Source organism: Cordyceps javanica, chromosome 1, assembly GCF_051103115.1.
Source record: "Cordyceps javanica chromosome 1, complete sequence".
Taxonomy (NCBI): domain Eukaryota; kingdom Fungi; phylum Ascomycota; class Sordariomycetes; order Hypocreales; family Cordycipitaceae; genus Cordyceps; species Cordyceps javanica.
Window position 1 is genome coordinate 6,134,780 of NC_139295.1, and position 16,447 is coordinate 6,151,226.

General features: G+C 51.9%; 7 protein-coding genes across 7 annotated transcripts; 4 read left to right on the forward strand and 3 right to left on the reverse strand.

The window, feature by feature from the left end:
- Positions 1-40: 40 nt before the first annotated feature.
- On the forward strand, positions 41-1,248 carry V2A60_001842 (uncharacterized protein; the record flags this gene model as incomplete). The annotated part of the gene is made up of 2 exons (XM_083253197.1): positions 41-410; positions 515-1,248. 2 exons carry the CDS (start codon positions 41-43, stop codon positions 1,246-1,248), a joined length of 1,104 nt encoding a protein of 367 aa, XP_083109323.1.
- Positions 1,249-1,505: 257 nt separating this feature from the next.
- Positions 1,506-2,312, reverse strand: V2A60_001843 (uncharacterized protein; the record flags this gene model as incomplete). Its single annotated transcript, XM_083253198.1, has 1 exon — positions 1,506-2,312. The coding sequence occupies one exon, from the start codon at positions 2,310-2,312 to the stop codon at positions 1,506-1,508; it is 807 nt and encodes a 268-aa protein (XP_083109324.1).
- A 1,231-nt stretch (positions 2,313-3,543) lies between these two features.
- Positions 3,544-7,184, forward strand: V2A60_001844 (mono-functional DNA-alkylating methyl methanesulfonate N-term-domain-containing protein; the record flags this gene model as incomplete). The annotated part of the gene is made up of 3 exons (XM_083253199.1): positions 3,544-3,638; positions 3,729-6,825; positions 6,885-7,184. The coding sequence occupies 3 exons, from the start codon at positions 3,544-3,546 to the stop codon at positions 7,182-7,184; spliced, it is 3,492 nt and encodes a 1,163-aa protein (XP_083109325.1).
- Positions 7,185-7,349: 165 nt separating this feature from the next.
- Positions 7,350-8,970, reverse strand: V2A60_001845 (muramidase family protein; the record flags this gene model as incomplete). Its single annotated transcript, XM_083253200.1, has 3 exons — positions 7,350-7,588; positions 7,666-8,683; positions 8,749-8,970. The coding sequence occupies 3 exons, from the start codon at positions 8,968-8,970 to the stop codon at positions 7,350-7,352; spliced, it is 1,479 nt and encodes a 492-aa protein (XP_083109326.1).
- A 950-nt stretch (positions 8,971-9,920) lies between these two features.
- V2A60_001846 (oxidase ustYa family protein) lies at positions 9,921-10,436 on the reverse strand (the record flags this gene model as incomplete). The annotated part of the gene is made up of 1 exon (XM_083253201.1): positions 9,921-10,436. The coding sequence occupies one exon, from the start codon at positions 10,434-10,436 to the stop codon at positions 9,921-9,923; it is 516 nt and encodes a 171-aa protein (XP_083109327.1).
- Positions 10,437-11,497: 1,061 nt separating this feature from the next.
- Positions 11,498-11,764, forward strand: V2A60_001847 (uncharacterized protein; the record flags this gene model as incomplete). The annotated part of the gene is made up of 1 exon (XM_083253202.1): positions 11,498-11,764. One exon carries the CDS (start codon positions 11,498-11,500, stop codon positions 11,762-11,764), a length of 267 nt encoding a protein of 88 aa, XP_083109328.1.
- A 3,500-nt stretch (positions 11,765-15,264) lies between these two features.
- V2A60_001848 (uncharacterized protein) lies at positions 15,265-16,310 on the forward strand (the record flags this gene model as incomplete). Its single annotated transcript, XM_083253203.1, has 3 exons — positions 15,265-15,342; positions 15,405-15,500; positions 15,558-16,310. 3 exons carry the CDS (start codon positions 15,265-15,267, stop codon positions 16,308-16,310), a joined length of 927 nt encoding a protein of 308 aa, XP_083109329.1.
- Between the last annotated feature and the right edge of the window lie 137 nt (positions 16,311-16,447).

Sequence of the window (16,447 nt, forward strand, 5' to 3'; positions counted from 1 at the left end):
CTCCATACATCGGTACCCATACACACACACCTCCGCAACCATGGCCATCGGGAGCCCAGCTCCTCTGCAGCATGCGGCGCAATCGCCCTCTGCGACCAGCACCGGCATCGACATTGACGCCTGGACGATATCGGCGCTGCAATCGCTTAGCGTCTCGCCCATTGCCCGCGGCACCGGCACGCCCTTGTCCATTCCGCTCGACGACCATGTTGTCTCCAAGTCCCGCGCGGCGACAGCGTCCAAGATGACGACGACAACGACGACGACGGGTACTCGCGCTGTCCAGTTTGATGCTGACGAGTCCGCGATGCCGCCTCGGCGGCCCCCTTCCCGAAGAGACAGCATGGCGCGGCGCGAGGCCCTGCTCAAGGGCAAGGAAGGCAGCCGACAGCGTCGCCGGTGGGAAAATGGTACGACTGTTTTGTGAACTTTTGCCCCTCTCTCTGTCTTGTTTCGAGTTGATGCGGCGCCACTGTCATTTTTTCTGCCCCGTCTGCTAACACTTCGCGTGCAGACCGTCTTATCGGCGTCCCCAACGCGCAACCACCGCAGCCCACCGACTGGCAGGTCCAGCCGACGCATCCCATCAACAAGGTGCCGTACCAGATGGCACAGTTTTGGGATCGCGGCGTGCGCGACCGCGTCGACGACAAGACGCGGCGCCTCCAGGCCGCTCGCAAGAAGCAGCAGCTGATCAGCGGCAGCGCCACCGGCCTCGGCGTCGGGGAAGTGCCCCGCGACCTGCGCGAGTCGGCCAAGCGGTCGCCCGCCGTCCGGGGGTGGGTACGCGCGCTTGAGGAGCCGGTGCGGCACTTTGTCCGCGCGCACATGGCTGGCACGGAGGCAGATGCAGCACGGGAGGTGGAGGTGGAGAGAGAAGAAGACGAGTCCTCTGACGGTCTGCTGGACTCGGAGGACGAGGAGATTGTGTTCGCGGGCCGCTCGGACGCGATGCGCGCACTGCAGGAGAAGAAGCGCAACGCCGCGCGGCCCGCGACGCGGCGCGACGGCGCGCGGGAGACGGTCGACGCGGGCGTCGTGTTTGACTCGTTTGGGGACGACGAGACGGCCTCGTTCAAGCGCTGGCTGACGCACTCCATCTCCGACTACTACGGCCTGGCGTCGCGGTCGGTGCTGGTAGGCGGCGGCTCGGCGCAGAAAGTAGTCTACGTCGGGCTGAAGCACACCCGTCACATGGCGCCGGCGCTGTCCAAGATGCCGCGGCCTTTGTGGGAGGTGGTGTGCTGAGGACGAACGAAATAGAGAGCTACGAGCTGGGTGTTGTGTATTGCACTTTTCTTTCCTCTGCTATTCATTTTATTGGCTCTATTAGACGATCTATCTATATACACGGGGCGACGGATATACGACTGCTGGATCTCGATGGATGAGATCTGATTCGCATTACTTTATACACTACGCTACATTGCGTCTATAAACCTAGAGTGTGTACATTTTCCCATAGGTACACTCATGTTGTATAGGTCTGATGTGCCTTTGCGGTGTTACTTCATATTTGAGTGCTGGCTTTTGACGCCTCGTAGAGTCATGAAAGCCGAAACCAGCTTGGACGTTGCGCCAGGGTCGTCCATCCTAGGCAGTATGGGCTTCTCCGTTTTAGATGGAAGAGACAATGCGTTGGACAGGAGCGCTCGCTCGGACACGCTTCTCTGTAGCCGTCGCCTGATCAGCAAATCAAGCGGGTTGCTTGGAGCTGGTTGCGGCCTCGTCGGCTTCTTCGTTTCCGCACACTCTTCAACCTCGCCGTCTTTGATGGTGCCTATGGTGCCGACGCTGTCGATATGATTCTGGCGGTTTCCCTGCGCGCTTTGTCTGCTGTGATTGTCCCGTGCTATGATGGTCTCCGTTTCGAACGGCCCTTTTTGACGCGGAGGCAGAGGTGCCCAGGGAAGCGCTTCTTCAAGAGCTGGGTCTGGTGGTATCGGTGGGAGGCGACTGTGGCTCTCGCACTTGAGCGTCTCAAGTCGTGTCACCCTGTCTGGCATTGTGTGGCTCAAGTCACGGTTCGGGACATTTGGAAGTGGCATCAACAGACCCTCAATTTGGTCCAAGAATGAAGCCACGCTCCGCAGTTCCATTTCTAGCCCTTCTGAATTTTCCTGCTCATTGTTGGTGAAAACTGTATCTTCGAGAAAAGAGTTCTCATCGTCGCGCTCCCGGTTGAGCTCCGGCGGAGAACGTTCTTTCTCCCCACGGGAATCCTCCTCGTCTGCGGCTGTTGCATCGTCTTTGGTGACGAGATCTAGATCTATAGTCCCCCCAACCTCTCGCTGCATGGTTTGCTGCTCCATGCTGTCAAAGCCATCTCCTTTAAAGGTCGGCTGCTGCGTCCTTTCGAGAATCAATGGCTTTTCATGCCCCAAATGCGTTACCAAAAAGGGGATCGTCGTTGTAGAACCATCGTACAAAATCGAATGGCTCTGTCTAGGCGATTGCGGTGGTGTTATTGTGTTCTCGTGGATAGAAAAGACCTGATCGGATTAGCGCTACGCAGACCAGGAGCCGAGGGCTCATCCTACCTCAGGGTCTGCTTTGATCCCGGACTTAAGGGGATTAAAGCTTTTTGAAGCCTCAATGCATTCATTGGTCACCTTGTGTAGGAGTGCCTGGTGCAGGCGATCAATATGAGGAGGAAAGCACAAACCCTGGTCTTCCCTTTCGTCCACTGAAATGAGAGGCAGATATTGTGTTATAAGGCAATTATTCGGCATTATCTGCATGATATTTGAATATGCCTCCGAATCTGTTGAGGAGCCTGGGCCCATATCTGGTAGTTCGAGTAGCAAGTCTTGCTCAGACTGTATATTTGTTTGTTTGACGCATTCCGGCTCATTCTGGGCACTGCTAGCCAGAAGTTCCCGGTCGTATGCTACTATACTGCTTGGAAATTGTATATCATCATGTAGATCTTCATTCTCCTTCCAGTCCACGGAAATATTACTGATCGAGCTTCTCAGGCTAGCCAGGCAGCTTTGGGGTGAAAACGTGTGATGCCTGTGGCCGAGGAAAAGTCCGAGTCGCTCTGCGTATTGTAGAGCAGATTCACCTGCAGTATCCATCGAGTCCTTCGATCCAGTATTCCGTCGACTCAATTTTGAAATATGAATCGTGGAGTTGCTGATGAAAAACTTCCTGTGCTATTGTGCCTCGAGTGATCCGGCTGCCGCAAACGACAAAAGGCCGGCTCGACAACCATAGCCACCAACATAACCATATATATATTTGCCAGCTGCAATATTCCGAGACCTATACGTATTACGATTTGCACATGTTGCCAGTGTCAATTTTCTTAATTATACCAGTTCTGCCCTTGTCGGAGATTGCCTGGATTGAAATGCGTCAATGGCTCTAAACTCCGGCACTTGCACCCCACCAATGTTGCAATCCACCACAGGCCAACGCTAACAAGCTCCCGCCAAAGTCTCTGGTGACGCACTTCACTCGATCGGAGCTCTCGTAGAAGCTCTTGGGATCGTTCAACTTAGGTCATCCAACACATCCCGAGGCTATCATCACCTCATCATGGCCTATGTAGCACCAGTGCATCTACCAACCAGCATTCGCCATGCGATCCGACTCCAATTCAGCTCGCCGGATCACGAAGACTTGATTGTCGCGTACGTGCCTTTTCTGCCTGGGGCGGGCACTGTCGATGGCTTGCCCTGGCAATCTGCCCACGGCCTGATTGCTGATCAATATTTCCACAGAAAAGCGAATCGACTCGAGATATGGCGCGTCACGCAAGAGGGCATGACGTGCCTGCACACTAAAGTCGTCCACGGCACAATATGTATGCTACAGCGTATGCGACCAAGAGACGCCACCGCCGACCTCCTCTTTGTCGGCACAGAGAGGCTGCAGTACTTCAATGTATCATGGGACGCGGAAAAGCACGAGATGGTACTTACAAATGAAACGATACACGACGTTGCCGAGCCGTACATGCGCGAATCGCAGAGCCAGAACAAGTGCCTGGTGGACCCTACAGCGAAATACATGGTGATGCATCTGTGGGAGGGCGTGCTCAACGTCTTTCGCCTGCCGAGTAGGCGCGGCGCTGCTGATAAGCTCGAACAGATGGATCAGATCCGTCTAACAGAGCTGTGGATGAAGGACAGCGCATTCCTCCACAGTCGTACAGGCCATCCACGCATCGCCTTTCTCTACAAGACACAGCTTGACCAGGAGGAAGCTCGTGTCGCCGTTTATAGGCTGACAAAGGATGACAAGGGCAGCGATGTTTCGAAATTCGACCCGCACAAAGATCGGGAGCTCGACCAGGTTATTGCCGATCCCTATGCTTCTATGCTGATTCCTGTCCCGGTTGCCGAAGAAAAACGATACCACGTGCGAAACAACGAAGGCACGAGGGCGCACCTAGGTGGTCTGCTGGTTGTTGGCGAGACCCTATTGACATACTTTGATAGCCTGACATACTCTAGCGTGTCATCCGCGCTTGAAAAGCCAAAAATCTATGTCGCCTGGGCCATGTATGACGATACACATTATTTCCTGGCTGACGACTACGGACGTCTAGACTTGATGACACTGGAAACCTATACAGAGCCAACTGGGGTCATTGTTACTGGCATGACTGTTCGGCCGCTAAGGTTTCCCGATTCCGAGAACCTGACCTCTCGAGCCTCGAATCTTGTATACATGGGCGACAGTATGCTTTTTGTGGCCTCTCACCATGGCGATTCGCAGCTTCTGCGGATCGATCTCGACTCTCAGACCATGTACCCTGTTAAGCTTCTTTCCAACAATGCCCCAATCCTGGATTTTGCCATCATGGACATGGGGAACAGGGAAGGTGATAATCAACAAGGCAACGTATTTTCGTCTGGACAGGCTAGGATTGTTGCCGGCTGCGGGGCCTACAGAGACGGCTCATTACGCAGCATCAGAAGCGGTGTTGGACTAGAAGATCATGGTATATTGGATGACATTCAAAACACCAAAGGTCTATTTACTATCAAGTCCCACAGCTCGAGCAAGGTCGACACACTTGTGGCTTCTTTTGTCATGGAAACACGTGTGTTCCGTTTTGGTGGAGATGGAGATATTGAGGAAGTATACGATTTCGCAGGGTTGAATCTGGAAGCCGAGACAATAATCGCAGCAAACTTGCCTAGTGGGCGTTTGCTCCAGGTAACAACAACCGACGTTGCAATATTGGACCTTGAAAATGGGATGAAAGTCTCCTCATGGGCGGATGATCGCGGCGGTGGAATCACATCTGCCTCATCCAATGGAAAATGGCTGTTACTTTGCATTGACGGAAATACGATTGTTTCGTTGAATGTCGACAAGGATTTGGAGGCTTGTGTACAACGCTACCAAGGCACGGATGACTCTAGCCACTCAGATCAGATCTCTTGTCTACATGCTTCACCGGATCTGAAAGACTACGGAGTTGTTGGGTGGTGGAACTCGGGCAAGGTTACCATCGTGGATCTTGCTACACTGACCGCCAAGCATGGCGAAACCCTCCAGCAGACTACGGATGCCGCTTCAGTACCACGCGACATATCGCTGGTCCAACTCCACCCACGCAGTATATCAGGACCTACACTTTTGGTTGCTTTAGAAGACGGAACGGTTATCAACTTCAACGTCTCTGCTGAGGATCTCGAACTATCAGGCAAAAAGAGCGTCACGCTGGGAAGTAGCCCTGCGCGTCTACATATTCTTCCCGAGGCCGACGGGACTAGCAGTATCTTTGCCACAACCGAACACGCCAGTCTCATATATAGTTCCGAAGGCCGCATTGTTTATTCCGCCACAACTGCTGACGATGCAACCTACGTGGTACCCTTCGATTCTGAGGCATTCCCTGACTCCATACTCCTCTCCACGGATAAACACGTCCGTCTCTGTCACGTTGACAAAGAGCGCCTTACTCATGTCAAGTCACTGCCTGTATATGAGACTGTCCGGCGAGTTGCGTATGCTCCTGGTGTGAAGGCATTCGCTCTCGGATGCATTAAGAAGGAGCTCGTTGATAACGAAGAAGTCATCACAAGCTCAGTCAAGCTGGTGGACGAAATCATATTCCAAGAACTCGGCGCTCCGCTACAACTCAACGCATCAAGCACACTTGAGATGGTTGAGAGTGTCATATGTGCCGAGCTTCCCGACTGTACCGGCGCTCCTGTCGAACGCTTCATCGTGGGGACAAGCTTCATAACTGACGGGGAAGTCGGCGAAGCTGGGGAGACCCGAGGCCGGATACTAGTTTTGGGGGTGGATGAGGAGCGTCAGCTGTACACCATTGTGGCGCACAATCTTAGAGGCGCATGCCGCTGCTTGAGTGTCATTGATGACGAGTACATTGTTGCTGGTCTTTCCAAGACGGTCGTTGTATACCGATATACGGAAGAAACTAGTACCGAAGGTTCCTTGCAGAAGCTGGCAGCTTACCGCCCGGCTTCATTTCCAGTGGCACTTGATGTCTCTGGGTATATGATTGGCGTTGGTGACTTGATGCAGTCGTTGTCCCTAGTTCAATTCACGCCACCAAAGGATGGAGAGACTGCCAAGCTAGAGGAGAAGGCCAGACATTTTCAATCGGCTTGGGCAACCTCGGTTTGTCATCTGGATGACGAACGTTGGCTGGAGACGGATGCTCAGGGCAACATCATGGTGCTGGCTCGAAATCCGGACGCACCGACTGAACAAGACCGCGGCCGTCTTGAAATTACGAGCGAGATGAATCTTGGAGAACAGATCAACAAAATCCGAAAATTAAATGCAGCGCCGTCGGACAATGCCGTCGTATCGCCAAAGGCGTTTCTTGCCTCTGTACGTTTTCTGCAGCGATAGCCATGACGGCGCGCCAAGAGCTAACCATTTTTTTACAGATTGAAGGCACACTTTATCTCTACGGCGATATTGCACCAAAATATCAGGACTTGCTCATTACCCTTCAGACGAATATAGAACAGTACGTCAAGACGACTGGTGGCATCAGCTTCAATACGTGGCGGTCGTTTCGCAACCAGACACGAGAAGCAGACGGCCCGTTCCGATTTGTTGACGGGGAGATGGTGGAGAGATTCCTTGACTTGGACGAGTCGACCCAGGCAGAGCTCTGCAAGGATCTTGGTCCCAACGTGGAGGACGTGCGGAATCTCATCGAAGAGCTACGAAGGATGCATTAACGCCACACGGAAATACAGCGGGCCGACACCATTGCACGCCATTTTGTAGGATAACTAGGATTTTATTTGAAGGTTCTAGATGGAAGAGACAAAATAAACGGGATACAAATCCGCTTGCTCGCCTATATGTAACCCCAGGAGCCATCTAGAACAGCAGTGGCACGCCTAGGCACCGACACAGACATTGTATTTAGCCCAGAGGTTACAATTGGTGCCGGGGTTCCACTTCTTGATGTCATTCTCGGAGACCTTGTATTTTTGAGCGAGCGACCAGCAGTTGTCGCCATCCTTCATGAGATGCCACTTTTTGCACTTGCAAATGGCGCCGGGCTGCGTGGGCTCAGGGTGCTTGGTCGTGCACTGTGTCGGGGGCTTGACCGGCTTGGCGGGCTTGCTCTTGGTTCCTGTTGGGTCAAACTGGTAAGGCAATCTGGCAGGTGATGTACTCGAGAACATGATAAACGCGATCAGGGAAACTTACCAACACAATAGGCATACTTGACCCAGATGCCGGAGCAGTCCTTGCCCACGGCCGGGTTCCACTTGATGAAGGTGGCCTTGTCAAAGTTGGAGTAGCCCTGGACAATCTTGTCGCAGTAGTCGCCCGTCTTGGCAATGTACCAGTCGTGGCAGTCCTTGGTGATGCCCGTCTGCGTGGGACCGGGGGCGGTAGGGCCGGTGGACGTCGGGCGGCCGGTCGTCGACGTCGGTTTGAAGCCCTTGGTCTTGACGCAGATGTAGTAGCCGGCCCAGAAGCCGTTGCAGTCCTTGTCGATGGCCGTGTTCCACTTGGTCAGCTGGTCTCTGGAGATGCCAAACTTGTCCGTGACGCTGTCGCAGGTGTCGCCCTTGACCACCTGGTAGTACTTGTCGCAGTCCTTTGTGATGCCCGTCTGGTGCGGCGAGGGGACCGGGTCGCTGGTGGGTGTCGATCCCGGAGACGTGGTGGTCGCGCCGGCCGCATGCACGCAAATGTAGTAGCCGGCCCAGAAGCCGTTGCAGTCCTTGTCAATGGCCGTGTTCCACTTGAGGAGCTGGCCGGCGGAGATGCCAAACTTGCCCGTGACGCTGTCGCACGTGTCCCCCTTCTCCACCTTGTAGTACTTGTCGCAGTCTTTGGCGATGCCGGTCTGGTGCGGCGACGGCACCGGGTCGCTGGTGGTGGTGGGCGTCCCCGGGGACGAGGTGCCGGCGCCGGCGACGTGCACGCAGCAGTAGTACGCGGCCCAGAAGCCGCCGCAGTCCTTGTCGACGGCCTTGTTCCAGGCGGTGAACTGGTCCATGGAGATGCCGTACTTTTGGGTCACGCTGTCGCAAGTGTCGCCCTTGACGATCAGGTGGAACTTGTCGCAGTCCTTGGCGATGCCGTCGAGGGTGGGCGAAGGGGCGGGCGGGAGCGTGGACGTCGGCGGGGACGTGATGGTGCCGCCATTGTTCACATCGACGCAGTACGAGTATCCAATCTCGATACCGGAGCAGTCATCTTTGACAGCAGGGTTCTATGGAAGGGAAGGAGTCAGCCCTTGGAGCTTGAGGGGGAGTCGCGAGACCAAGTGCGTCTTACCCAGGCTACAAAGTCTTTGTGGCTGATGCCCCAATAGCCCTCAATGAAGCTGCAGGTATCATCCTTGGACGTGGTGGTAAAATAGTATGTACACTGGTTCGTGGTGCCGGGCGGAACTTTGCCATCGGGCGTCGCTCCACGGCGGACTTTGCTGGGATGCTCGTACGCTGCCGCGGCGGCGACGACGACGGAAAGGGCGACGGCGAGTGAAGCAACGCGCATTTTGCCGTAAATGATGTGCAGAGCTGTTTCAGAAAAGACCAATGATTTGCAGTTTTAGCTTACCGACTCCTGAAAGGCGGAAGGGGAATGTACGCCGTCTCGGAGTCAAGGGGCCATGTATTATACCTACGATGGATGCGTTCATGACGTACCTAGGCATTGTGGCTTTAGCCAAGGAACCTCAGGGAAATAAGGAACGTGGCGAAAGCACAAGGCTTCCGTCGGAACTGTGCTCAATTGGGCCTTGTCCGGCTCCTTTCGTGGAAAACATCCCGAAAGCAATCATTCCGTGATGATCCCGTCCGACCTGCCGTCTCGCAGGCTGGTGGCAATAGGCTGGGAATACGCTAGGCAAGCCATGAGGATCCTGCCATCAAGGACCTTTAGTAATTGTATAAGTACGCTTCCGCCGGAACCACACCTTCAATATTGGTATTCCTTATTGCAGCAATTAGGAGTAGTTGTGCAGGGATCCGGTGTAAGTGGTATGCATGGAGGTGGGCTGACCGGGCGAAGGCAGAGTACCTCCGCACAGTGCACCGTGAAGCTACACACTGTGCACAGATGAGCGCAGATTAAGAAAACATCGGCATCTACTCCTTTTGGAGATTTGGCTGTCGATTATGCCTCGTTCAAAGGGGGGTCGACTTTTCGCTGGACCGGTACTTGGTGAGTGACTTGTGAACAAGCAAGGTGCCAAGAAACTAAAATATTCAGACATTCTATTATATTTGCAGCTGAAAGAAGGTGCTTACACCAGGGCTGCGCTGTGCCTTGCCCAGTTTTATAGTCTATGGAGGTGTATCATCAAGTGCGGTATCAAGCAGTAGTCCTGGATAGATAGTCACGCTCGCAGTTTCTTCTCTCTACCTTTTGCTCCTATTCTCTAGCCATTCCCCCTACGTTCGCTTTCCCTCCTCTTTCCATCGTAATACCATCTACTTTCCGCTTCAGTTTGCCTTGTCATCGAACGGAGCACGAACGAGAGATTCTTCATACAAGATTGGAGACGGCTTTCGCTTGGCGCCCCTGGGTGCGCTCATGGCCGCCCACTCGGCAGTATTAATTGTCTGCACTCTGTGGGCATCCTGCCACTCGAGAAGTTGCTCATAGTCCCAGCATTTGCGCGTAATGTCAAAGTCTGGAAATGGACCCTTGTGGCCCTCAACCCAGTTAAAAGTGAGAAGCTCCATGCTTGGCTGGCACATCAGCCACTTTGCCAGGGCTTCCTGGCAGTGCATCAAGTGTGCTGCGTAGACATTCGGTATGCCGCTGGGAAAGTAATGGTGAAAGTTGTAGTGTAGACTCTCGCGCATCGAGTTGAGGCAGTGTGCGAGATGAACTGCGTCGAGCTGTGCGAGGTAGGTCGCATTCCCCATGCCCCAGCTTGGCGGTGCCTTGACCGTCATGTCTGGATCCTTGCCCAGTTTAGTGACTTGTTCCTCGGTTATGCCAATTATACCCATATCGGCAAATCTTTGCCATGCAGAATCGACGTGGGGACTGGGGTCCTGGCGGAGCACCGATTCGTTGGAGCTAAGATGCTCCGTAACTACTTCCGTAACAGACCAGATCGGTGTGAACGTGTCGAGAGGTGGTGCTATTTCCCATCTTAGCCTTCGTTATTTTTTTCCATCTTTGGTGCATTAATATCTCAACGTCAGGATACGCACAATAGAATGTTTTATCGCGTAAGATGCGGACTCCGTCAAGCGGTTGACGAGGGAGGACGAGAAGTGCCGACAGAGCCAGACAGCCCAATGAGATACTCAAAAGAACAATGTTTGCAATGAATGTATTTCTCATATATCCAGTGTGATGGATCTGGTTTCTTTCGGTGACTGAGTCGTCGTCTCCCGCCAGAGCATCCTGGTCGGGTAACTCGGTATATGACTGCGCCGTCAGTGGACACTATCCTGCTTTTTTCTGCATAGAAATGTACTCATAGTGCAACAAAAACATACCAGTCCTCGACTAAGGCTTTTCAGACTCGACATATTCATTCTCAAGTCAAAAGTTTGGGACTTTTGCGGAATCATGAACTCGTCACAAGCTGTAGCAGAAGGGGACAAGACGCGCGGCAAAGATGCGATGGGGAGGACTACTCAATACTACACGTCCATCGTTGACGTAGCAATTACAATTCAGACGCCACATTCTCGCATTGGTCAACTCTCTGAGCCTTTGCAAGTTCAGTTAGGCTGGATAAGGCTGGATAAGGCTTGCTTGCATGATAGAGGCCCAGTCACAACGGACGGCCGCTCCCATCGTGTAACATACAGGTATGAAGTATTCATCGGCACGTAGAAAGCTCTAAAAGTGATGTAACTGCGTACAATTGTATCATTTGGCATGGTCTCTGAAGGTATAAATACCTGGAAAGCCTCCATCTGAGGAAAAAACACATCCAGTTACTATCCTCTTCACCTCGAATAACGTCTCGTTGGCTATACCCTCCGAAACTGTCAAATTTCTCATTCTTTTAAAGAACAGAAATAAGTCTTTCCATCTCAAAACTACCTTGATCATGCGTTCTGAGATTCTCATTGCCGTCGCTGCCACCTGTGCCCATCTTGCTCAGGCAAATCCCGTGCGCGAGCCGGCCGCTGGCGACACAGCTTTACACTCCTGGTATGACCGGGCAACAGCTGCTTCTACGGCTGGGGGCGATGGCTTCCACTCCTGGTACGCAAAGGCTACCGCCCAGGCTGAGCCAGACGCGGATGGGGACCAGCATTCCTGGTATCGTCGTGCTGCGCCGACGGCTACTGCTGCAGCTGAGCAGAAGCACTAGACACTCCGTCAATCCACTCTCCATTGAATAATGTATACGGATGTTTACAGTCGGTTCTTTCATTTGTACCACGTCAGTTGAAACCGCAGCTGCTGCCGATGCAACGACCGGTGTAGATGGGACTGTATGGCAGACGAATCATATTTGACATCTGGAGGAATAAGGAGCGTCGCACTATACAGATTTTTTATTTACACTTCCAATACTATCACTAAATACCTGTTTGCCTGCTCTTCACCGTATGTCAAAGCTTTTACCATTCGATGACTTGTATCTGTCTCTTCTATCTTTTCTGTAGCTAAAGTGCGACATTGAGGCGCGGGGATGGTGTATAGGCTGGGGGCTTCAGTAAACCCGAAAGTGGTTACAAATTGTCAAGAGTTGACCTGAATACCCGACTTGCGGCTAGCTCTTACTGACCACACACCACAATCTGAAATCATAGGAATGGCTCCATTTTCCTCGCTGCCGTCTTTTCGGCCCTACTTTGGGATACGAAGTCGACCTCATGTTTGCTTTTAGGCCATTCTCAGTCGTTGGGGGGCGAGGCTGCGTCTCACATCTACCAGCCTCGATTTCCAGGTGTTCTTCCTCCGGGGCTGGAATCAAACATTGTCTCCGGCGTGTAGGGCCCTGTCTTTCGTTGTGATGAGATGCGATAGCTCGCAAATAGCCTTAAAAACTAGCAAGCTACACGAGGCCTTGCCTGCTACCGACTCGGAGGCAACGCTTGGTATTGGTCGCCCTGCGACATGGCTTTGATCAGGCGTGGTAAGTGCCCCGTATCTGGCCAATAGTGAACAAGAGGCAATTTTTGATCTCGGGGGAATCAATGCAAGACTGACGCCACCATTTTATTAAATCCGAATGTACCCCGCTTGAAAGACGCGTCTGGTTCGAGTTAGTCGACGTCGCAGTTTCCTCAGGCGCAGAAGATGGCTGAATGCACCTCTTTACAATTTCACCTTAGCTTGACTCGCCGACGTGCAAGTGTCACCCTGACTTGAGTGCTCACGAGGAATACAGCAAGAAAGTCTCCGACTCGCAAGTCCCGCTGCGTGCCAGAGAGGGAAACATGGCCCGCTGAGCTTGGCAGGTGCCACGACATGGCGACTGATATCGAATGATCGACGAATAGGTTTATCCTTTGCCAGTTCTAGAGAGGCCTGCGTACGGATGAACAGAAAACTGTCGCAGTTGTGAAGACTTGACCATGCATCATGTTTCAGTACTATGATGTAGCCAAGAAAGATAAGCGAAATCAGAGACACTGGGCGAGAAGAAAAAAGAGGGGAGAAAGGTACCAGAAAAGAGAATTCCAAATAATGAATTATTCAAAGATTTAACAATATCGCAATACATGTACCTGAATCCGGCCTATAACTATAGTATCCGGTCTGGGATCCTTGGCCGGTTCATCCGATTTACATTTCCCAATAATAAACGGGTCGTCTCCACCATTTAGACGTAATAAATAGTTATTGTTTTAGGGGAACATTCTGGGCGAATACCCTTGTTACTTCTTACCTGCTGCGTCTATATTTGTATAAACAGGTCGTCAATGTAGTCGTTCCGAGAATGCAACAAGCCGCGCGATAATTTCCGCCGCGACCCAGGATAGAGCATGGTATGTATACTGAGTACACTGCATCTCGCTTCCAGCGGCGGATTTGTGGCTCACGCATCTGCGAGCCTTGTTTGCAAAAGTCACCAAGTTCCGCCAATGTAATCTCAGAGACATTGGGGGCCGTAGTCGGTATTCGTCTTTTTGCTTCTATGCATTATTGTGTTTTCTTTCCATGAACAGTAGCCGACTAATAATGTATCACCAGTCAGCATTTGATGCGATTCTCTTGCCCATGTCGCTGGTACGACAATGGTTTTCATTTCCTGGTGCTACACTCTGAAACGGTTTCGGAGCGCAGCAGTCGCCGGCAATGACCAATTTTGGACAAAGCTGAAAAAAAAGTCTCGGGGGCACTCTATGGGGTAGCTAATCCAAGTGCCAGTTGACGTTGTTTTCACTGAAATTGCAGTTGGTCACTACTTTATCCCAGACTATTTCCAACAACAGCTCTTGGTGGGACAGCTCGAGCGGACACAGGCGTAGCAGGTTCCGAAGTGACTACCAATATTAGCATATGCCTAGTACCGTCGCTAAGCATTATTTTTGCTGTAGAGGCTTGGTATACCAGTATTATACTGCAACCCTTGAGTCTTAGTGCTTTGAGATCCTTGATCCACGGGCTGGTGGACAGTATTAAAACATCCATACCCTAGAGAACGACATGTATACTACTGATAATAAAACAACCCAAACGCTTCATAACAAAATGGGAAGCGTGATCCATATGATCTTCATTCAAACCATCAGTCCCAAGTTTACTGACAAGATATGACACCCATACTTGCATCAGCCAATACTTTCCATTCCACAGTCGCTTTTCTTGGACGTTACCCTCGTCTTTTGACGCCAAAGTCGAATATCAGCAACTCAAAGGTGTTGCCGATTCATCAAGCTAGTTGACCAATTACTTCAGGCCATTTTGGAACATGTCAGATCCGTCGCGGCTGGGCTGGCCCCTATTAGAGCCTGGGATAAGACTGATGCTTGTCTAGAGCCGATGCACTAAGTACCTCGTCAATCAAGGGGCAATAATGGGCTCGCACCTTTAACTAGGGCAACAATTTCTAGCTATTCGACTCAGATGTTTAGGCGTAGAGCTTAATACTACAGTTGCAGCGGCTCTTGCGCAGCAAGGCGCAGAAGCTGCACCAGGGCTGACCTCCGCCCCATACTTCCGCTCCAAAGTGCCCTGAGAGGCGCGACCGGTAGCTTTGATCTACTACGCTCGCTCACAAGCACCATTGATAGAATCACAGACTGAGTATATCACGAGGGAGAGAGTCGAGAGAGAGACAAGCCCAGTCAAGCATGGCCCAAATGCGCAAGAATGGAGATCCGCAATTTGGCTGTTAGCAAAGAGAGCGCATTGCGGCCGATAAAACCCGGCGAGCGCCTTAGTATAACTAGTCAGTTGAACGCACCAAGCGAGGTCTGTTTTGGGACATGATGCAAAAGAGTGACGATGCCGACTGGACCAACTTGGCAAGTAAACAAGCTTAGCGTTATTACGATTGATGTTGAATAATATTCTGTTTCAATATGGAATTCGGCGTATAGGATATTCGATCTGCGCCCACAGAGGTATCAACAATTCCGGTCTGGCAGTTACCAAGTTTGGCATACGCCGGACGGGGCCGCCACAGGAGATTCAGCTCCGTCTATCCAATCTCATCATTGTGTGTTTACTGGGTCACGTCAAGCCGCATATTCGTTGCGAGTGTCCGACATTGCCAGAAAGACAGGTAACAGTCTCCACCACGCGTATTTGAGACCGCCCCCCCTGTTGCTATATTTGAGAGTTTCCCTCATTCCTTGCGGGCGAGAACGGCCCCTTCCCTTCCTACAAGCAACAGGAGGTACCAAGCAAGGAGCGATGCGATCAGAGTCGCTTGGCGAAAACTTGGTTAAAAATGCCGAATGGGGCGCGATACCATTTGATCATTATGTTCTGGTAAGTCTACCGATAACCCACTGCGCCCCCATGATATTACAAGTGTCTGACATCAGTTGCAGGAGCATTGGAATTATGAGCTGCCGCATGTGAATGATGGTACGCAGTGGCGTCGGCTTGTGGCAGAATATCTTGCTAGCTCGCCCGAAATTCGCCAGGTACGCAAAATTCATATATTGCTGCTATTTAGTCTACGAATTCTGATTCTTCAATAGCCGTACAAAGACAAGGCAAAAAGCGTCAGACAGGACGGCTTGGTCGATGATGCACAATCGCTTCTCACAAAATCCAACATCGAGCGAGTACTCAGGCCTTTCCAGAGTATACGGGAAAGAAATTTAAGCCAACTTGGTAGCCCCGGAGACCCAATATGGATCACAGCCTGCTACAAAGAATCACTCCACCAAAAGTACTGTGATTTGGAATGGCGCTGTGAAGTGGGCGGTGATGGCGTTGATGTGGAGATGGTACTAAGCGATGCGGATGTATACAATATCAATGATGACAGTGAAGCCCTTCGAGAGCGGATAACTGAGCGCCTTCCAGGTTTGTTTGACCACGACAGCGCACTTTCGTCGGCACAACCAGGCAGACAAGGTGCATCATCTGAGCCTGAAAGTCTAAGTACCCTCTCTGACCGGATGGAGACATTATTGTACATCGCAGACGAAGAAAGTGTTCTTGAAAACCTTGTCAAGGTCTTTTGGTTTGACCGTTGCGGTCAAATTTTGCTGCTTAGCAAGATTGAACCTCGGGAGTTGGAGGGAATGACAGCCATGTTCTCGGATGGATACACCATGGCTGAGGCTGTGGAGGAGAAATGCTTTGATGGAAAAGATGACTCGGTCCCCAAGTCCAGATCTGGAAGCAAGCGAAAGGGCAAGAAGAACTCCAAGTCAAGAAACAAGCCCGTCAAGGAAGGTTCTGATGCTGAATGGGAGACCGAGTCCGAGTATGGCTCAAACTAATTTACTATATCGAACGAGTTGAGGCTCACGGAGCATAAATGTAACATGAAAATTACTAAATCCCCACTGATTCAAAACTAACAAGTCTTCAGCATTACCTCATCACGACCCGGAACTCTCGCAGGTTGAAAGATTGC